This window comes from Trichomycterus rosablanca, chromosome 16 (genome assembly GCF_030014385.1).
Source record: "Trichomycterus rosablanca isolate fTriRos1 chromosome 16, fTriRos1.hap1, whole genome shotgun sequence".
Lineage (NCBI taxonomy): Eukaryota > Metazoa > Chordata > Actinopteri > Siluriformes > Trichomycteridae > Trichomycterus > Trichomycterus rosablanca.
The window spans coordinates 6914607-6938361 of NC_086003.1; the positions used below are offsets into that span (position 1 = coordinate 6914607).

Here is a 23755-nt window from a genome sequence, read left to right on the forward strand (position 1 = left end):
TAATTAATATTTAATTATTAAAATTTCTCTCACACAATTATTTAACTTATAGACATTTACTAAATGTAATAAAAATTGAATTAGATACTTTAATAAGTATATTATTTAATTATTAAAGTTTCTCACAAATTATTTTACTTAAAAACATTTATTAAATGTATGAAATTATTTTATTTATTAAAATTCTCACACACAAATTATACAAATTTATTAAACTTATTAAATTATTAAATTATAGATTTATTAATTATTTATTTCTTTATTATTATTATTTAATAATTTACATGTATTATACAGTTTAATAATTATATTATTTATATTATATATATATACAGTATATATATATATATATATATATAATTAATAAATATTAAATATATAAATAATATATATTTAATATATATTATTTATATATTTAAATTTCTCACAAACACAAAATTATTTTACTTAGACATTTATTAAATTCTTTTAATTATTAAATGATATATAATAAAAAAGAACCAGAATCTTTTATACTGGTGGGAAGGATTAAGCAAATGGGATTACAAATAATCAGCTTGATTTTCTTTGTTTCCACAAATCGGTGCTTCAGTCACCTCATAAAATTTCATTTACCATCAAGTGCACTAGAGTACCATGTTTATTCAGTTTTATGTAGTGCACATTAAATGTGAAGATGACATTATTTGGGACAGAATTTGAGGCTGATATTTTTGCAAGTCAGGGTTTCTGTCCATGGTTTTGGAATGGGATGTCCAACATGCTTTTGGTCAGTTTTCCCACATACCCTTGACCATATAGTGTTTAAATGTAAATAAAGTCCATAGTGAGTTCTGGACATATCCCGTCATATCTAGAAGGAGCTGCATTGTTGGCAAAGAGCAAGATTAGTACATTAAAATATATATATATATATATATATATATATATATATATATATATATATATATATATATATATATATATATATATAATTAGAAACATGACCAATATAAATTGGTTTTTAAATTTGCATTTTGTAGATTGGAGACATGCTTCCAAATCAAATTTACTTGGACCAGTTAAAATGTTCACATAGAAAAAGAGCATTTTAAGACTAAAATGTCCATTTCCACCATCAGAACATGAGAGAATGGAAAGCTGGGATGATACGGAGGACAAAATAGGAGAAGGTGGTGAAGGACCATCTAAAACAGAGCTCAAAGAAGGACACGATGGACATCACTCTGAAACAGGACATGTTATAAGACATAGCTCTGAAACAAGGCATGACACTAGATATCATTCTGAAACAGTGAACAAGGGTGGACATCACTTGGACACAGATCATGAGAATGAGCATCACTCTGAAACGGTGCACAGGGAAGGACATCAACCAGGTACAGAACATGAGAATGGACATCACTCACAAACAGGACATGGGACAGAACATAGCTCTGTAACAAGGCATGAGACTGGACATTACTCAGAAACTGTGCCCAAAGAAGGACATCACCCAGACACAGATCATGATAATGGGCATCACTCTGAACCAGGACATGGAACAGGACATAAAACAAGGCATGAGAATGGACATCACTCTGAAACTGTGCACAAGGAAGGACATCACTCAAAAACAGTGAACAAGGTCGGACATCACTCAGAGACAGAACATGAGAATGGACATCACTCTAAAACAGGTTATGGAAGAGGACATCACTCTGAAACAGTGCACAAGGGTAGACATCACTCTGGCATAGAACATGAGAACGGACATTACTCAGAAACTATGCACAAGGGTGGACGTCACCTAGGCACAGATCATGAAAATGGACATCACACTGATGCAGGACATGGGACAGAACATAGCTCTGAAACAGGACATGAGAATGGACATCACTCTGAAACAGGACATGGGATAGAACATGGCTCTGATACAAGGAATAAGAATGGACATCACTATAAAACAGGACATGGGATAGGACATAGCTCTGAAACAGGACATGAGAATGGACATAGCTCTAAAACAGGACATGGGATAGGACATAGCTCTGAAACAGGACATGAGAATGGACATAGCTCTGAAACAGGACATGGGATAGGACATAGCTCTGAAACAGGACATGGGATAGGACATAGCTCTGATACAAGGAATAAGAATGGACATCACTATAAAACAGGACATGGGATAGGACATAGCTCTGAAACAGGACATGAGAATAGTCATAGTTCTGAAACAAGACATGGGATAGGACATCACTCTGAAACAAGCCATGTGATAGGACATAGCTCTGATACAGGACATGGGATAGGACACGGCTCTGATACAAGGAATGAGAATGGACAGCACTTTGAAACAGGACACAGGATAGGACATAGCTCTGAAACAGGACACAGGATAGGACATAGCTCTGAAACAGGACATGGGATAGGACATAGCTCTGAAACAGGACATGGGACAGGACATGGCTCTGAAACAGGAGATTGGACAGGACATAGCTCTGAAACAGGACATGGGATAGCACAGAGCTCTGAAACAAGACATGTGAATGGACATAGCTCTGAAACAAGACATGGAGATGGACATAGCTCTGAAACAAGACATGAGAATAGACATAGCTCTGAAACAGGACATGGGATAGCACATAGCTCTGATATAAGGAATAAGAATGGACATCACTCTGAAACAGGACATGGGATAGCACATAGCTCTGATACAAGGAATAAAAATGGACATCACTATAAAACAGGACATGGGATAGAACATAGCTCTGAAACAGGACATGAGAATGGACATAGCTCTGAAACAGGCCATGCGATAGGACATAGCTCTGAAACAGTGCATAACGGTGGACATCACTCAGACACAGTACATGAGAAAGGACATCACTCAGAAACTATGCACAAGGAAGGACATCACGCTGTCACAGAACATGAAAATGGACATCACTTAACGGGTTATGGGAGAGAACACCACTCTAAAAGAGTAAACAAGGGTGGACATCACTCAGACAGAGAACACGAGAATGGACATCAGTCTGAAACAGAGCAAACAGGTCATCAGATAAGACATCATCCTGAAACAGAGCATGGGACAGGACATCATTCTCAAACAGGACATCAGATAAGACATCATCCTGAAACAGAGCATGGGACAGGACATCATTCTCAAACAGGGCATCAGATAGGACGCCATTCTGTAACAGAGCATGAGAGAAAACAACACTCCACCACAGAACATGAGACAGGGCATCACTCTGAACCAGAGCAAACAGGTCATCAGATAAGACATCAGTCTGGGAGAGGACATCACTCTCAACAAGGACATGATATAGCCCATCATTCTGAAAATATGCATGAGAATGAACACCACTCCGAAACAGGACATGGGACAGGACATCACTTTAAAATCGAGCATAAGAGAGGACATCATTCTGAAACAGAGCATGAAAGTGGACACAACTCTGAAGAAGGGCATGGGAGAGGACATCACTCTGAAACAGAGCATCAGATAGGACGTCATTCTGTAACAGATCATGGTAGAGGACATCACCCTGAAACGGAGCATGAGACAGGACATCACTCCGAAACAGGACATGGGACAGGACATCACTTAAAAACCGAGGCTGGGACAGGACATCCTTCTGAAACAGTGCATGAGAGTGGACATGAATCTGAAACAAGTAATGGGATTGGACATCACCCTGAAACAGAGCATGGGAGAGGACATCACTCTGAATCAAAGCACGGGGGAGGACATCACTCTCAGACAAAGCATCAGATAGGACGTCACCCTGAAACAGAGCATGTGACAGGACATCACACTGAAACAGAGCACAGGAGAGGACATCACTCTGAAATGGAGCACAGGGGACCACTTCACTTAAACACAGAACATGAAAATGAACACCACTCTGAAACAGGACATCATCTTGAAACAGAGCATGAGAGTGGACATGACTCTGAAATAAGTAATGGGATTGGACAGCACTCTGAATCAAAGCACGGGAAAGGACATCACTCAAATACACACCATGAAAATGGACATCACCGTGAAGCAGGACATGCGATAGGACATCACTCTAAAACAGAGCATGAGAGTGGATATCACCCTGAAACAGATCATGGGAGAGGACATCACTCTGAAACAGATCATGGGAGAGGACATCACTCTGAAACAGATCATGAGAGAGGACATCACTTTCAAACAGAGCATCAGATAGGACATCATTCTGTAACAGAGCATGGTAGAGGACATCATTCTGAAATGGAGCACATGGGACCACATCACTCAAACACAGAGCATGAGAATGAACACCACTCCGAAACAGAACATGGGACAGAACATCACTTTAAAACCAAGCATGAGAGAGGACATTATTCAGAAACAGAGCATGAGAGGGGACATCATTCTGAAAGAGAGCATGAGAGAGGACGTCACTATGAAACAGAGCATGGTGGAGGACAGCACCCTGAAGCAGGACATGGGATTGGACATCACTCTAAAACAGAGCATGAGAGGGGACATCACGCTGAAACAGAGCATAGGACAGGACATCACTTTAAAACCAAGCCTGGGACAGGACATCATTCTGAAACAGTGCATGAAAGTGGACATCACTCAAACACACACCATGACAATGGACACGAATCTGAAGCAGGACATGGGACAGGACATCACTCTGAAACAAAGCATCAGATAGGACGTCATTCTGTAACAGAGCATGTTAGAGGACATCATTCTGAAACAGGACATGGAATAGGACACCATTTAGAAATGGTCCCCCCATATAAGCCAATCACAGGGCATGAGAATGAACACCACTCCGAAACAGAACATGGGACAGGACATCACTTTAAAACCGAGCCTGGGACAGGACATCATTCTGAAAGAGATCACAAGAGTGGACATGAATCTGAAACAAGTAATGGGATTGGACAGCACTCAAATACACACCATGAAAATGGACATCACCCTGCAGCAGGACATGGGACAGGACATCACTCTCAAACAGGGTATCAGGTAGGACGTCATTCTGTAACAGAGCACAGGGGACCACATCACTCAAACACAGAGCATGAGAATGAACATCACCCTCAAACGGATCATGGGACAGGACATCACTTTGAAACAGGACATGGAATAGGACACCATTTAGAAATGGTCCCCCCATATAAGCCAATCACAAGGCATGAGAATGAACACCACTCCGAAACAGGACATGGGACAGGACATCACTTTGAATCGAAGCACGGGGGAGGACATCACTCGAGTACACACCATGAAAATGGACACGACTCTGAAGCAGGACATGGGAGAGGACATCACTCTGAAACTTGGCATGTAGGTGGACATCACTCTAAACAAGAGACACAAGACGGGTTTGAAAAAGCCCTTGAAAAACAGAGAAGGAAATCAAACAGGGTGGAGGATCATTATCATAAAAAGCATGAGAAAGGTAACATGAAGCCAAGTAGAGTTAGAGGGCATTATAGGTGGTGCAGTGGTTCCCAAGCTTTTTAGGGTCATGGTAATTAAAAAATAAATATATAAATAAATACAAGTAAAATCTAATAAATAAATAAATTAATTAATTAATAATAATAATAATATATAATATACACCAACCAGCCATAACATTAAAATCACCTCCTTGTTGCTACACACATTGTCTATTTTATCAGCTCCACTTACCATATAGAAGCACTTTGTAGTTTTACAATTACTGACTGTAGTCCATCTGTTTCTCTACGTACTTTTTAGCCTGCTTTCACCCTGTTCTTCAATGGTCAGGACCCCCACAGAGCAGGTATTATTTAGATGGTGGATGATTCTCAGCACTGCACTGACACTGACATGGTGGTGGTGTGTTAGTGTGTGTTGTGCTGATATGAGTGGATCAGACACAGCAGCGCTGCTGGAGTTTTTAAATACCGTGTCCATGGACAGTGAGTGTAGAAACAATGTTGAGGCTGATCGGTGTATATATATATCAGTTTTTTTAAATCCTGTGGCACCCCTGGACAGATGTCATACTACGCCAGGATGCCATGTGACCCACTTTGGTAACCACTGGTCTGTTAGATTAGTGAGCTGCTAAGTAGATATTGTAATAGTACTATTTAATAAAAGCATCAGAATTATGGGTAATGTACTATACTTATACTTCTGCTAGTTCCTGTGACAATATAGATTCAACCTAGAAGCTGCAGTAGTTGACTTAATTGCTTGTAGGTTCAGGTGAGCCCTTAGGGTGTGGGTGTGGGTGTGGGTGTGTGTGTGGGTGTGTGTGTGTGTGTGTGTGTGTGTGTGTAATAAAATAAATGTTCATTCTAAAGCTCTACTAAAACTTCTACTATCTGGAGAAACTCAGCCCAAGAGGCTACAGGGTGTGATTTATGATGACTTCCAAGGTAAGGAAGGGCAGATGAATAGATGGTTTGATGGATAGATTAGTCACACAGATAGCGAGTTAGTTAGCTAGTTAGTTAGTTAGATGGCTTTATTTGCTTTGGAAATAGTCTGTGTTGTTTCTTGTTCAGTGTATCTACAGCAATACTATACTATCAATGTACTATTGACTCCTGGATGCAGCTGGGTGTTCCAACAGGACAATGACCCAAAACATCAAGATCAGTCAAAAAGAGTTAATAAGATATAATATTTAATTTTGGTCAATTAGCGGTTAAGGTACTGGACTAGTAATCAAAAAGTTGCTGGTTCAAGTCCCAACACTGCCAGGTTGCTGCTGTTGGGCCCTTGAGCAAGGCCCTTAACCCTCAATTGCTTAGACTGTATAATGTCACAGTACTGTTTGCAAATTCCTAGTTCAGAAAACTTAGTTCAGTGTTGTCTCCAACACAAACACTCATACAAATGAGTGGTAGCATACTAAACCCCTAGTGGTGAGTTACATTTGTGGCAAAACAGCAACACATTAACCACAATCCATTTCACAGCCTTTACACCATGTGTCAAACTCAAGGCCTGCGGGCCAACTTTTATGTGGCCCGCAAGAGCTTAAGAGATGTATGATTGTCTTAAAATACACTGTAAAATCGTACATAAACTGCATCTATGTGGTATGAGGCCATGTCTGTGGTAAAGGACTACAATAAAAATGTAGATATACATTATAAATATACAGAATAAATTTGACATTTTGACAAAAGGCAGACTGCAATCACAGCAGTATACGTTACAATCGGCCCTTTGAGGGCCACCATGATGCAGATGTGGCCCTCGGTGAAAATGGGTTTGACACCCCTGCTTTACACCTTAACCTGAGGTGTCACAAAGTGCATTCAAATGACGTCCACATTGTTTCTAATACTTACATTCTGCACACATTTAATACTAATTCATGTCACCAAATACATCTGAGAAATCAGTAGTGTCACAATTAGAAAGTCAATTCAATCAGCTGAGTCAAATTTGTGAATCAGGAATCAATGTACTGTATTCACTTTGTGATTCAATTAGCAGACGTCAACAAAGAGAACTAAAGAAATGCAGACATCTGACCATGAGCTTGATGGACATGAGAAGCTTTCCTCACATCTTTTGTGGCTATAACAGCATCCACTCATCTGGGAAGTCAAGATGTAGGCCCATTCAGTTAAAAGAATGTTGGACATTCATTCCCACTTTTAACTTGTCTTTGCTTTGTGTATGGATGGAACAGGAAATGACCTTCCCCAAAGAGTTGCCATAGGCCGCTCAGGTGGCGCAGCGGTAAAAAAAACACACGCTGGAACCAGAGCTGGGATCTTGAATACATCGTATCGAATCTCAGCTCTGCCTGCCGTCTAAGGCTGAGCGGCCACATGAACAACAATTGGCCTGTTGTTCAGATGGGGGCGGGACTAAGCCGGATGGGGTCTCTCTCTCATGACTGGTGCAATTATGACCTCTGTTGGCTGATTGGTGGCGCCTGCACAGAGATAAGAAAAGAGTGCTCTCAGGGTGTGTCTCTCCGTGCACAACACTAGGCTGCACTGCACTGCAAAAGTGTGGGTGACAGGATGCATATGGCTGCTGCCCACGTGTCGGAGGGGGCGTGGGTTAGCTTCGTTCTCCTCAATCAGAGCAGGGATCGGCATTGGTGGAGAGGAAGCATGACGCAATCGGGCAATTGGACGCGCTAAAAAGGAGAAAAAGGGAAAAAGGCATAAAAGAAAATATATAATAAAAAAGAGTTGCCATAAAGTAACGTTATAGCAATGGATGTTGCTACAACACATGACTTTAGTTCTTAGGAGGAGTATCCACATACTTTATTTAATTGAAACCCTAACCCTTCTCAAAAGAGTAAAGGCCATTATCGCCAACTCTAATGGATTTGGAATGCGACGTTTAACAAGCTCATGGTTGGGCGTCCATATACTTTTAGCCCTAGAGTTTCAATCAAAGCTTTGATTCTTTTCTTCTTTCTCTTTTTCTCAGACTGTGAATGCAATGGCCACTCCAATCGCTGCAGCTACATCGACTACCTGAACATCGTCACATGTGTGAGCTGTAAGCACAACACTCGTGGTCAAAACTGCCAGCACTGCCGCATGGGCTACTACAGGAATGCCTCGGCGGAACTGGACGACGAAAGTGTGTGTGTCGGTGGGTACCTGTACGATATACCCAACCCTAACCCTTAAACAGAATTTTAAGCATTCCCTGGTATCCCCTGGTGCCAAACATGTTATTTAGCTTGGTGTGTTTGGTGTATTACAACATGAACAATTGCAGGACAGTTGGCCTCAATTTATGAGATAAGAATGAAAGGTACAAAGAACACCAACAATGGGCTCTGGAGCAACATCCTTTGGGAGTAGAGTCATGCTTGAGACCATTTGGTAGATGACTTTAGAGTTGTAAGGGACATATAAGGGTCATGGGAGTCAATTACTTCTGCGAACCCTTATATTTATCTATGACTGCATCTTATAGGAGCTCCCTAGGCATACCTGTGGGAGCACTCGAAAGTGCCCATATTTAAGAAACTGGCAGTGGAAGAATCCATGGAGGAGGAGGCGGCGCATAAAGGATATTGGACAACACTGGGAGCAAAGGGGCAAGGGGGCATTTTGGGCATCTGTGAGGTGTAAGGTTTGAGGTGTGGGTTCAATTAGTTGGAGGAGGCGCATAAAGGATATTGGACAAAGATTGGGAGCAAAGCAGCAAGGGGGGCATTTTTTGCATCTGTAAGCTTATATATATAAAAACATTCAAAATAGAATGTATTAGTACACAGGATTTACTGGAGATGCTACCAGCCTGGCCAGGCACTCAACAGTGTCCATATTTTAAAAAGGGGAGGCCAATGAGCTGGCACAATCAATGGAAGAATACTGGTGATCCACATGTGTTGAGACTCTCTGTGGGAATCTGCTGCCTGGTGTAGAGGTGCGGGTTCAATTAGTCGGAGGAGGCGCATAAAGGATATTGGACACACTGGGAGCAATTTTGGGCATCTGTGAGGTTTTATAGGATAACATAGGGGTTGCATTTTTTACCCCAGTACCTCTACTGTCTGGTAGTTTGACGGACGATTCTGCAAGTCGAGACTGCCGTGCCAACAATGCTGCTCCTGCTTGATGTGACGGACACCTGACGTGTTGTTATAACTTAGTACAATTTATTTTTGAGTTCAAATGATCCTGCAGGCCACCCAAGGTGGATGGGGTCCCTGCTAAGTCCTATCAAAGTTTATTCCTGTAATTTTAAGGGGGTTCTTCCTTGCCACCGTCACCCTCTGCTCTGTAAAAAGAGCTATACAAATAAATTTCGGCACTGACCTCAACCCTATCCTCTTCTAGCCCCTGCATTCTGTGAGGTTTATAGGATAATCTAGAGGTTGCGCTTTTGTACCCCAGTATCAGACCTTGCCATGTCTACGTGACCGATTTAAATTTTACCCTACAGCTAAATAACTGAGTAAATACAGAATTTATATACTAGAACAAACCTGTCACAAAAAACCCACAAACGACAGGAAAACAAAACGCAGTACAACCTTTAGGCCCGGAACCCAAATCCGAGTCTAATTCTCCCAGCAAAGATAGAGCTCACACAAGAGTATATTAAAGTTATAAATCAAACCACAGCGAGACAGGGAAAAAAAAGTATATTTATGTTTTCAGCAGTAAAAGAGCGTGTTTAGGTTTTTCGAACCTTTATTTGAATGTTAAGCTACAGAAAAAAGTAAGTCATTAAAGAAAGAAACAAATCGAGCAAGAGGCGACTTTTAAAACTTCATTATTTTGAGGGAGTGAGAACCAGTGTGTGATTAAAAAAAGATAAACAGGATAAACAAAGCCTGCGGAAGGAGTCTTCAAGATGCATGAAACGACATACCGGCTGAAATTAAACTGCACCACGGTGTGAGTAAAAGAACATGTTTCTTATCTGCTTACAACAGCTTTAACACAGCTTAATGAAAGTCAACAGTTAGCACAGAATGGAGGTTCTAAAGTCCAACACCCAATGTGATGTGACTAGAGCAGTATGAAGAGATGGCCATAGTATCTGTTTCTTGTTCTTCAGCTATTCCACTGCTGTAAGAACCCACGATCGTGCCAGTAAATTCTTCCAGTCCAGTCAATCTTTGTTTTCATTTATCATTTTATCTTATTTTTCCACAGCAGTACCAAAGTCCTTTAGAACAGTGGTCCCCAACCACCGGGCCGGGCTGCACAGAAAGAATAAATAATTAGAGATCGCTACAAGAGCAATTAAATTTCCAAATCTCTTCAGGTGTTACTGTCTTCTATCACCACTAGGTGGGAGCAGCGTCTCATTGCAGCGAAAAAAAAGCTTAGGATTCACACTGATTTTCCAATGCTATAGCTACTCTATTTTAAATCCTCCCTCCCCCGCCGGTCCGTGAAATTATATCTTATATATATACAGTGTATCACAAAAGTGAGTACACCCCTCACATTTCTGCAGATATTTAAGTATATCTTTTCATGGGACAACACTGACAAAATGACACTTTGACACAATGAAAAGTAGTCTGTGTGCAGCTTATATAACAGTGTAAATTTATTCTTCCCTCAAAATAACTCAATATACAGCCATTAATGTCTAAACCACCGGCAACAAAAGTGAGTACACCCCTTAGTGAAAGTTCCTGAAGTGTCAATATTTTGTGTGGCCACCATTATTTCCCAGAACTGCCTTAACTCTCCTGGGCATGGAGTTTACCAGAGCTTCACAGGTTGCCACTGGAATGCTTTTCCACTCCTCCATGACGACATCACGGAGCTGGCGGATATTCGAGACTTTGCGCTCCTCCACCTTCCGCTTGAGGATGCCCCAAAGATGTTCTATTGGGTTTAGGTCTGGAGACATGCTTGGCCAGTCCATCACCTTTACCCTCAGCCTCTTCAATAAAGCAGTGGTCATCTTAGAGGTGTGTTTGGGGTCATTATCATGCTGGAACACTGCCCTGCGACCCAGTTTCCGGAGGGAGGGGATCATGCTCTGCTTAGTATTTCACAGTACATATTGGAGTTCATGTGTCCCTCAATGAAATGTAACTCCCCAACACCTGCCGCACTCATGCAGCCCCAGACCATGGCATTCCCACCACCATGCTTGACTGTAGGCATGACACACTTATCTTTGTACTCCTCACCTGATTGCCGCCACACATGCTTGAGACCATCTGAACCAAACAAATTAATCTTGGTCTCATCAGACCATAGGACATGGTTCCAGTAAACCATGTCCTTTGTTAACATGTCTTCAGCAAACTGTTTGCGGGCTTTCTTGTGTAGAGACTTCAGAAGAGGCTTCCTTCTGGGGTGACAGCCATGCAGACCAATTTGATGTAGTGTGCGGCGTATGGTCTGAGCACTGACAGGCTGACCCCCTACCTTTTCAATCTCTGCAGCAATGCTGACAGCACTCCTGCGCCTATCTTTCAAAGACAGCAGTTGGATGTGACGCTGAGCACGTGCACTCAGCTTCTTTGGACGACCAACGCGAGGTCTGTTCTGAGTGGACCCTGCTCTTTTAAAATGCTGGATGATCTTAGCCACTGTGCTGCAGCTCAGTTTCAGGGTGTTGGCAATCTTCTTGTAGCCTTGGCCATCTTCATGTAGCGCAACAATTCGTCTTTTAAGATCCTCAGAGAGTTCTTTGCCATGAGGTGCCATGTTGGAACTTTCAGTGACCAGTATGAGAGAGTGTGAGAGCTGTACTACTAAATTAAACACACCTGCTCCCTATGCACACCTGAGACCTAGTAACACTAACAAATCACATGACATTTTGGAGGGAAAATGACAAGCAGTGCTCAATTTGGACATTTAGGGGTGTAGTCTCTTAGGGGTGTACTCACTTTTGTTGCCGGTGGTTTAGACATTAATGGCTGTATATTGAGTTATTTTGAGGGAAGAATAAATTTACACTGTTACAGTGTATCACAAAAGTGAGTACACCCCTCACATTTCTGCAGATATTTAAGTATATCTTTTCATGGGACAACACTGACAAAATGACACTTTGACTCAATGAAAAGTAGTCTGTGTGCAGCTTATATAACAGTGTAAATTTATTCTTCCCTCAAAATAACTCAATATACAGCCATTAATGTCTAAACCACCGGCAACAAAAGTGAGTACACCCCTTAGTGAAAGTTCCTGAAGTGTCAATATTTTGTGTGGCCACCATTATTTCCCAGAACTGCCTTTACTCTCCTGGGCATGGAGTTTACCAGAGCTTCACAGGTTGCCACTGGAATGCTTTTCCACTCCTCCATGACGTCATCACGGAGCTGGCGGATATTCGAGACTTTGCGCTCCTCCACCTTCCGCTTGAGGATGCCCCAAAGATGTTCTATTGGGTTTAGGTCTGGAGACATGCTTGGCCAGTCCATCACCTTTACCCTCAGCCTCTTCAATAAAGCAGTGGTCATCTTAGAGGTGTGTTTGGGGTCATTATCATGCTGGAACACTGCCCTGCGACCCAGTTTCCGGAGGGAGGGGATCATGCTCTGCTTCATTATTTCACAGTACATATTGGAGTTCATGTGTCCCTCAATGAAATGTAACTCCCCAACACCTGCTGCACTCATGCAGCCCCAGACCATGGCATTCCCACCACCATGCTTGACTGTAGGCATGACACACTTATCTTTGTAATCCTAACCTGATTGCCGCCACACATGCTTGAGACCATCTGAACCAAACAAATTAATCTTGGTCTCATCAGACCATAGGACATGGTTCCAGTAATCCATGTCCTTTGTTGACATGTCTTCAGCAAACTGTTTGCGGGCTTTCTTGTGTAGAGACTTCAGAAGAGGCTTCCTTCTGGGGTGACAGCCATGCAGACCAATTTGATGTAGTGTGTGGCGTATGGTCTGAGCACTGACAGGCTGACCCCCCACCTTTTCAATCTTTGCAGCAATGCTGACAGCACTCCTGCGCCTATCTTTCAAAGACAGCAGTTGGATGTGACGCTGAGCACGTGCACTCAGCTTCTTTGGACAACCAACGCGAGGTCTGTTCTGAGTGGACCCTGCTCTTTTAAAACGCTGGATGATCTTGGCCACTGTGCTGCAGCTCAGTTTCAGGGTGTTGGCAATCTTCTTGTAGCCTTGGCCATCTTCATGTAGTGCAACAATTCGTCCTTTAAGATCCTCAGAGAGTTCTTTGCCATGAGGTGCCATGTTGGAACTTTCAGTGACCAGTATGAGAGAGTGTGAGAGCTGTACTACTAAATTGAACACACCTGCTCCCTATGCACACCTGAGACCTAGTAACACTAACAAATCACATGACATTTTGGAGGGAAAATTACAAGCAGTGCTCAATTTGGACATTTAGGGGTGTAGTCTCTTAGGGGTGTACTCACTTTTGTTGCCGGTGGTTTAGACATTAATGGCTGTATTTTGAGTTATTTTGAGGGAAGAATAAATTTACACTGTTATATAAGCTGCACACAGACTACTTTTCATTGTGTCAAAGTGTCATTTTGTCAGTGTTGTCCCATGAAAAGATATACTTAAATATCTGCAGAACTGTGAGGGGTGTACTCACTTTTGTGATACACTGTATATAAGCTGCACACAGACTACTTTTCATTGTGTCAAAGTGTCATTTTGTCAGTGTTGTCCCATGAAAAGATATACTTAAATATCTGCAGAAATGTGAGGGGTGTACTCACTTTTGTGATACACTGTATATATATATGAAACCGGTCCGTTGTAAAAAAGGTTGGGGACCTCTGATTTAGAACATGCACTAGTTTAATTCTCCATTTAGCCATTCAACCACAGTTAACTGGTGTGGTCTTTACCTGCTATTACTACACCAAATTTAAATAGGTTAGCATCTATCTGAGACAGCCAGAACTTTACCACACGTTTCCACATCTTGAGGAAAGCATTCCTAGAAGAGTGAATGCTGTTATAGCTGCAAACACCAGAAGTGACTCTATATTAATGCTCATGGTTTTAGAATAATATAAGGTGTCTAGATATTTTTAGCCATTACATTTGGCACTGAGATTGATATATAAAATATGCTAGTCCACTACTGGTAAGATCCAGGGTTCGAATCTAAGCGGTGCTAACAGCCAGTTGGGCATCTACCCAGACATGATTGGCCATGTTGGAGCCATACCATTTCTAGGTGCACTCGTCAGTGCACTCTCAGTGCCGGTCCTAAGCCCGGATAAAAATAAGGATAGATAGATTTTAATAGTCTTGCTTTTGCAGTTTTGTGTTTTTAAATACAGTGTGTAGCTTAAAACATTTTCTTGTGAACTTTGTCATTTCAGAGTGTGGTTGTAATCAGATGGGTTCACTCCATGACCGATGTAATGCCACAGGATTCTGCCAGTGTAAAGATGGGACGATGGGCACAAAGTGTGATGAGTGTTTGCCTGGTTACTACTGGAAACATGGATGTCACCGTAAGTGCACACTTACAAGAACACCCACATTTTATACAAATTTACATTTTCAGAGATTGAATACAACTCCCAAGCGATTCAAGTTTATAGTCTATAGATTTATGATAGTTGTGCTTTTTTATTCAGAGCAAAACACGTTCTAATGCTGTACTAAAATAATATGAAATGCTTGAAGAGTGTACAGTGTATCACAAAAGTGAGTACACCCCTCACATTTCTGCAAATATTTCATTATATCTTTTCATGGGACAACACTATAGACATGAAACTTGGATATAACTTAGAGTAGTCAGTGTACAACTTGTATAGCAGTGTAGATTTACTGTCTTCTGAAAATAACTCAACACACAGCCATTAATGTCTAAATAGCTGGCAACATAAGTGAGTACACCCCACAGTGAACATGTCCAAATTGTGCCCAAATGTGTCGTTGTCCCTCCCTGGTGTCATGTGTCAAGGTCCCAGGTGTAAATGGGGAGCAGGGCTGTTAAATTTGGTGTTTTGGGTACAATTCTCTCATACTGGCCACTGGATATTCAACATGACAAAATGTTTAACATCTCGAAGTCTAAAGCAGCTAAAAACACGACTCGAGTAACTGAGTTTGGAAAACTCCCAACCGATTCTAGTCCATAGTCTGTAGATTTATGATTGTTGTGCTTTTTTATTAAGCTATTATGGCTATTAGGGATTTGGCAAGTTCTAATGCTGTACTAAAATGATATGAAATGCTTAAAGAGTGTATGTAAAAGTAAAACAAAACTGGACTATGGACCGAGACTTGTGGAACACCGCAGTGCAATCTACACAAAGAGTTAGTCGTACATCTCTGAGACCAAGCTCATCTCAGATGGACCGAAAGACATCAGAAACTTCAATTTCAGCTTGTTTTCGGGAAGCACTCGAGTATCTTAATATCAGTAAACCCTGACAGATTGTACTAGGGACTGTGGACAGATCTTAAACCACCCAGCTTGTGTCATTACTGCAAAAATAGAATACTTCAGGTTTCAACACCTCGTTTATATATACCAGTTTTTATTATTTCTCAGCTAGACTGACTGTAACTCTCTATTAAGCTCTGGTGCCTCACAGCAATAAACTCTTACACAACAACACACTGTTTTATGATTCTTCAGACACTGTAGAGATATTGCTTTAAATTCCAAAAAAAATCTCTCAAGACAGGAACACTGGGCGTTCTTGAGTGATATATGATTATTACATCCTGGTTTTAGCCACAAATCAAGCTTCACCCAGCTGTATCGCTTTCATCAAGTTCCTTCCCGGAACTCTTTACAGACACTGAATGAAAACGATCGACTGGCTGTACCGTAAACAGTTACACTGACCAATCCCGAAATAGATTTTACACAGACACTAACACCAACACAAAGCCTTTATGTAATGCTCAAGGATGACACAAATTAGCAGTAGAATGACAGTGAATGTAGCACTATCATGATGACACCTTTTCATGTCCAATTTGTGCCCTGCTAGACCTCTTCCAGTTAACTTCTGTTACTGGGAACGTGGTATCTTTAGGATCAACACCAGCTCAGCCGTTAGGTCAGACAAGCTCAAGAATGGGGCAGCTTCTTAGAATTTAAGAACTGTTCTTTTAGAGCAATGGTCCCCGACCACCGAGCCGTGGACCGGTGCCAGTCCGTGGGTCATTTATTAGCTGGCCGCACAGAAAGAATAAATAATTAGAGATCGCTACAAGAGCAATTAAATTTCCAATACTCTTCAGATGTTATTGTCCCCAATCACCACTAGATGGGAGCAGCGTCTCATTGCAGCGAAAAAAGCTCAGGATTTACACAGATTTTCCATTCTATAGTTATTCTATTTTAACCCCCCCCCCCTCCCCCAGGGTATAAAGCACACCCTAGCACACACTGGACCCTGAGCCTGTGAAAACAAATTGTCTGGAGTGATGAATCACACTCTACTGTCGGGACGATTCTACAAGTCGAGACTGTCCACAAGTTCCAACAATGCTGCTCCTGATAGATGTGATGGACGCCTGCCGTATAGTTATAACTTTTAGTTCAATTTAATTTTGTGTTGGTATGATTTGTGTAAATCCTATTTATTCAAATTATCCTCCAGGCCACCCAAGGTGAATGGGGGTCCCTGCTAAGTCCTATGAGTTTTTCCTTGCCACTGTCACCCTCTGCTTGCTCAACAGTGGTTTTTGAGTTGCTTTGAGACAATGTCCATTGTAAAAAGTGCTATACAAATAAATTTGACTTGACTTGACTCACTATAACGGACCTAGGCTGTAATGGTTTTGGTTAGGGTCACACACAGTTTGCTGTGACTTGATTGGTCAGCAGAGTGCACTGAACTCAACCCTTCTAGTCCCTGCATTCTGCACAGGCGGCTTTTCACACGGCTTATGAAGATCCCACCCACACAGTCCGGCATCCCACCCTAGCAGATACGGTGGCCAATTAGTATCTGCTGCAGGCACTGCCAATTATGATCGCTAGATGGTGCCCAGCCAACCAGTGGCAACGTCGAGTTTTGAACCGAGGAGTTCAGAATCTCGCTGTGCCACCTGGGTGCCAGGAATGAATATGTTAAATGCAAGCCAGGCCTTGAAATACAAAATTATTACCTAACCTCGCCGGACCTACTAAAAGTACCTACTACGCCGGTGATTGGCCGGTAAAAAAAAGGGAATGAAAACAAACATGGATGATTTTGAGGAGCGTCCCAACTGTGATCATCGGCTGCATCCGAAATCGCATACTTCCATACTGAACAGTACGCAGTAGCGGGGAGTGTGTGTGAATACATAGTATTCATTCAACCGTACACGAAAAGTACCCGGATAAGTGCGCACTCTTTAGTACATACTGGTTAAGTATGCGATTTTGGACGCAGCCATCGTTTTTCTGTAGTCATGGAACTTGACATCAAATGTCACAGCGTCACCTGCAGCTGTGGAGCAGACGCGACTGGCAAAACGAAACTGCTGGAAGTATGCGGAGGCCTTAAGGGCTGTTCCATTCACTTGTTTCATTTCTGCATCAGAGAGCTTTACACAAGCTTAACGTAAGGAAGATCATGTGACAAGACAAACAAACAAGTCAAACAGCATGTGACATAAAGGAAATAATGTGTGTCCAATTAAAATGTTGTGGGAACTCCCATAAATTGATCAGTACTTTCAAAGTTAAGGAGGTCCTACCAGGTCCTACCACCTACAAGCCTTCACATACTTGATCAATCAATTAATCTGTTCATTTTTTATCTACCAACAAATGAAACCATTTCTTCACAAGGCTGATTACTCTAAGGACTTTTGTTTGTTGTTTTCCCTCCGTAGCGAACGTATGCGACGACGAGCTGCTGATGTGCCACAACGGCGGCACGTGCCACCAGAACCAGCGCTGCAACTGCCCACCCAACTTCAACGGCGTCCTGTGCCAGGTTTCGCTCTGCAAAGACGGGAAGAAATGCATCCGCGCCAACCACGACGCCGCCTCCGTGCCTGCTCTGAGCTCGGCGTTGCTGGTGCTGTGCCTGATCCTTACTCTCCCCATGGGTTCTGAAAGCGCGGCCAGTGCCGGTTCACCGTCGCACGCGTTGGTACACATTCAGGGTGGAGCACTGGAAATGATTTCACTACCGGGTGCTCTTGAGGTACCCAGGACTTCTCGCAGAATGGAAGAAGTACAATGACTTCAGATGAATTTTTGGATTTTTTTAGCCAAAATGATGACTACGATATACACCGATCAGCCATAACATTAAAAGCACCTCCTTGTTTCTATCAGCTCCACTTACCATATAGAATTTGTAGTTCTACAATTACTGACTGTAGTCCATCTGTTTCTCTAAATGCTTTGTTAGCCTCCTTTCATGCTGTTCTTCAATGGTCAGGACCCCCAAAGGACCACCACAGAGCAGGTATTATTTAGGTGGTGGATCATTCTCGGCACTGCAGTGACACTGACATGGTGGGTGTGTGTTAGTGTGTGTTGTGCTGGTATGAGTGGATAATACATAGCAGCGCTGCTGGAGTTTTTAAACTCCTCACTGTCACTGCTGGACTGAGAATAGTCCACCAACCAAAAACATCCAGCCAACAGCGCCATGTGGGCAGCGTCCTGTGATGAAGGTCTAGAAGATGATCGACTCAAACAGCAGCAATAGATGAGCGATCGTCTCTGACTTTACATCTACAAGGTGGACCAATTAGGTAGGAGTGTCTAATAGAGTGGACAGTGAGTGTCCACAGCACAACACACACTAACACCATGTCAGCGTCACTGCAGTTCTGAGAATTATCCACCACCTAAATAATACCTGCTCTGTGGTGGTTCTGTGGGGGTCCTGACCATTGAAGAACAGGGTGAAAGCAGGTTAAAACAGTATGTAGAGAAACAGATGGACTACAGTCAGTAATTGTAGAACTACAAAGTGCTTCTATATGGTAAGTGGAGCTGATAAAATGGACAGTGAGTGTAGAAACAAGGAGGTGGTTTTAATGTTATGGCTGATCAGTGTGTATATAGTGTATAAAGTTATTTATATATTAAATACAAATATCAATCCAGACATTAAGAGTTTAGACACTATGTTTGAGTGATTAGGGGAACACGTTCACCACCCCAACACAAACAGGTGGGACTCCCTGCACTTTCTACACTCCCCACTGGTCAAGCAAGAAGAGGAATCGCTGTTTTGAGCAGAAATAGGCCGCGCGCTCACATCACTCCGCTCTGATGCTGTATTAAATTTGCTGTCAAGTGCTTAAGGCAAAAGTTATGAAATAGCAATAATATAGTATTCGCAAGCTCAAAGGTACCGAGTATCTGCACCGTTCTTATCGATTTAGGAAAAAACACCACAGTTAGAGGAACACACGTATATTAAAGATACACAATACAGAACCTAACAATAAACAATGATATATAAGAGTCATCACGTTCAACCTTTTGGGAAAATTGAATTCAGTTTGGATTTTTACAGCCGACAGGTGACAAATAAAGGGGAAAAAAACCAACATTAAGTGTTGGACCACCACTGGACACCAGAAAGCTTTAATGCATCGAATGTACACGTCTCTGGAAAGGTACTGGATAGATGAAATGCCATTCTTCCGAAATATATTCCCCTAATTAGAAACACTGGTTTCATGGGCATTCAGGTGGAGCAGCGGGAGATTCCTCTAGTGCACCAGCGCTGGTATTCTAAACTCTCAGAGTTAAAATCATGAGACCTCCTGAGTTAAAATTGGCCACTAGTCTGCTGGGTGGGAAAGACCAGACTAAAAAATAAAAGAGATGGAGTCTTTGATGCTGTGTAAGGTCCCTGGTTAGTAGCCCGATGTTGGTGTCATGGGCGGCACGGTGAGTACCCTAGGTACCTGGGTACAATTCCCCAGTCTGGCATCCAGGGTCCTTTCTGTGTGGAGTTTCCTCCTACAAGTCCAAATGAGGACTTGCCTCACAGCAAGAAGGTTCTGGGTTCGATCCCCAGGTGGTGCGGTTCAGGTCCTTTCTGTGCTGAGTTTGCATGTTCTCCCCATGTCTGCGTGGGTTTCCTCTGGGAGCTCCGGTTTCCTCCCACAGTCCATAAACATGCAGTCAGGTTAATTGGAGACACTGAATTGCCCTATGAGTGTGTGTGTGTGTCTGCCCTGCGATGGACTGGCGTCCCATCCAGGGTGTTACTGTGTGCCTTGCACCCATTGAAAAGCTGGGATAGGCCCCCCCCCCCAACCAACCCCCCAACCCCCGTGACCCTTATTGGACAAGTGGTTAAGAAAATGAATGAATGAATGAATGTCCAAAGACATCCAGTCAGGCCAATTGGAGCTACTAGACATGTGATGGACGGGCAAGCTGCCCAGATGTTTCCTGCCGTTCGCCCAATGAATTAAACAAGGATCTGACCAGGATAAAGCAGTGGTAAAACAGAGAATGATTGTTGGTTTATTGATGGTGGTGGAGAACACTAAATATATAGAATAATATACGATTTAATAAAAAGGAAGATAAATATATATAAATATTTAAATATTTAACTTTCAGGACAGATTATTTTTATTTGGAATTGAACCGGTCAACGGGGTGTCAAAGTAAAGGCAAATACAACAAAAAGAAGTAAACATTCACAAGCAATATATGTTTATTTTTATTATTTTTTGTATAATCCACAGTATATGGTCAAAAGTATGTGCATATTTAACCATAAGCATGTTGGAGAAACATTACATGAGAAGGCCTGGTATGCAATCAACATTCTAATTCATCCCAAAGGTGTACAGCTCGGAGCCGACTCGGCATTCGCTCGGGGCTCTCGATCGCTATGTGTGAACTGTTCAACAAGTTCACACATTGCGAGCAGGTTGCGAGCGGCAGCGAGTGCGGTGTCAAACTACAGCCTACGAGAACGCAAGATACAGGGTGAGGGGAAACCCGGGGGAGGAGTGTAAAAACGTGGCACAGGGGCATAATATACAGTAGATTCTGTGAGAATACATCGGCGCACATGCAAGCTTTACAGTATTTGTGATCTTATCGTCCATGCGAAACCATAATACCAACTCTCCAACTAATACCAACTACAGAACAGGGAATGGGGTGTGTGTGTGTGTGTCTGCCCTGCGATGGACTGGTGTCCCGTCCAAAGTGTTACTGTGTGCCTTGCACCCATTAAAAAGCTGGGATAGGCTCCAGCACCAGCACTCCAGACGGCTGCATGAACAACGATTGGCTGTTGTTCATAGGGTTAGGGGCAGTCAGAGTGTGGGTCCTCATAACCGGTGCAATTACGACCTCTGCTGGCTGATCGATGGCGCCTGCACAGGGCTGAGAAATAATGCCGATCAGGGTGAGGCTCTCCGTGCACAGTGCTGATCGGTATATGCGAATATATCGACTCGTGCAGGTGAAAAATGCAGTCTGTACTGAGCACGTGTCGGAGGGGGCGTGTGTCAGTTGAGAAGCGTGCTCAGTCAGCGGTGGAGGGTTGAATCAGTGGAGGATGCAATCAGGGTAATTGGACACGACTAGATTAGGGGAGAAAATTGGGGGGAAATTATAATTAATAATAATAATATAATAATATAATATAATATTATAATAATAATAATTAATTCATGCTTTTCAGCCACATTTGCCGCCGACAGGTGTATAAAATCAATAACATGCTTTCAAAGCAGTCACAACAGTTTGGGACACACCTTTTTCTGTTTCAGCATGACCGTACCCTTGTCCACAAATCCCCACAGAGATCCTTGAAGATGTCTTGATAAGTCTGGCGTGATGCAGGACCTTGATCTCAACCCCAACTCTTGGGAACTCCTTGTCATGCTTCTTTGACAAGGTTTTGGAATAGGGCAGAGGTAACTCAGTGGTTAAGGTATTTGTTTCAAGACCCATCACAGCCAAACTGAAGCTTCTGCTAAATGCCCAAATGTAAATGGAATACAAATTTCAACAAGCTCATGGTCAGGTCGCTACATACTTTTGACCATACAATGTACATAACTGTACCTGTACCAACAGATGATGGATGGACACACTGTTAACCCTTACATGAACGCAATAACTGGTTAGCGATGAGAGATTTTGACACTGTTGTAAACTTTACATTAAATATGACTGTTACTTGGAGAAGATTTTAAGTGTGTGTTTTTTTTAACCATCAAACACAAGAATAAATCAACATTTAAAAAAATAATTGGCATGTTTAACATGTCCCAACCACTGCACTGTCAATTCCTGCCACTGGTACGATATTCACACACTTGTGAGCCAAGGATTAAATAAAAGTTAAAGTGGTACCTCGAAACTCAACGTCGATTGGAACTGGCGTTAAGTTTAAAAGGTGTTTAGTTTCAAGGTATTTTTTCCCATAAGGATGTATGGAAAACCTGTTAATGCGTTCCATGGTCCCATGGAACTGCATATATTTTAGGCTAATGTAAAATAATGGGATTGTTTTTGACACTTATACACTGAAAATAAAAAGCTGATTCTCACAATTTCTCAGCACCTCGAGCTGTAACACAAGTTTAAAAGCGAAACAGCTGATCTAGCTGAACACAGATACATGTGGAGCTTTCAGAGTGAATTAGATTGTTATTTTACACAAATGCAGATTCGTCTCATATTCACACTTGACGTCTTACTGCACCGCTTAAGCCGAGCGCTGAACAAAACGACTGTTCATTGTTAATTTGAAATAAAATAAATAATTTTTTTTTAAAAGAGGGTACAAATTTCTTGACGAAAGGCATTGAGTTTCAAAGATTTTGAGTTTAGGGGATGTTGAGTTACAAGGTACCACTATATTTTTTAAGGGGACAATACCCCCAGGATACTGATGTGAACATGATAAACAAACATATTCCACCTACCAGATGTGTATAATGTTAAAATCCGTCAGTGCTCCCGTCAGTTGTTGATGGCAGGAATGTTTTAGAATGGCAGGCAACCCAGATTCCCCCTACTCTCCGGTAGATATGGTCCCTTCCAATGTTCAAATCCATTCCACAGGGTCTCTACTCAGTGCCCTTGTATCCCCTACACATATATCAAATGATATCAGCTAACAAAGCTAAATAGTGAGTCGTGTTTACATTGTTTTGTATTGCTGATTATTAGCTATGTAAAAGCTAACAAGCTAAATTCATTTTCTGGCTAATTTTGCAGCCGTTCTTCACATTGTTGCTAAGTTTAAGCAAATACATCCTGCTTGTACCATTTGCTGATTACGTGCCAGCTGTCTTAACTCAGAAAGACACCCAATGATTGATGGGAAATTTGTCAACTTCCATTGTCATGATGAACCCTTCCCTTCCTAGGGTTTGTAATCTCACTTAAA

At 42.1% G+C, this 23755-nt stretch overlaps 1 protein-coding gene across 1 annotated transcript in view; it reads left to right on the forward strand.

Annotated features, from left to right (window-relative positions):
* The window catches only part of ntng2b (netrin g2b), a 53558-nt gene extending 34960 nt beyond the window's left edge, over window positions 1-18598 (forward strand). The window contains exons 5-7 of the mRNA XM_063012106.1: window positions 8426-8593; window positions 14768-14902; window positions 18243-18598. Of these exons, the coding sequence (XP_062868176.1) occupies window positions 8426-8593; window positions 14768-14902; window positions 18243-18598 (659 nt within the window). The remainder of the gene's footprint in view (window positions 1-8425; window positions 8594-14767; window positions 14903-18242) is intronic.
* The last annotated feature ends 5157 nt before the right edge of the window (window positions 18599-23755 follow it).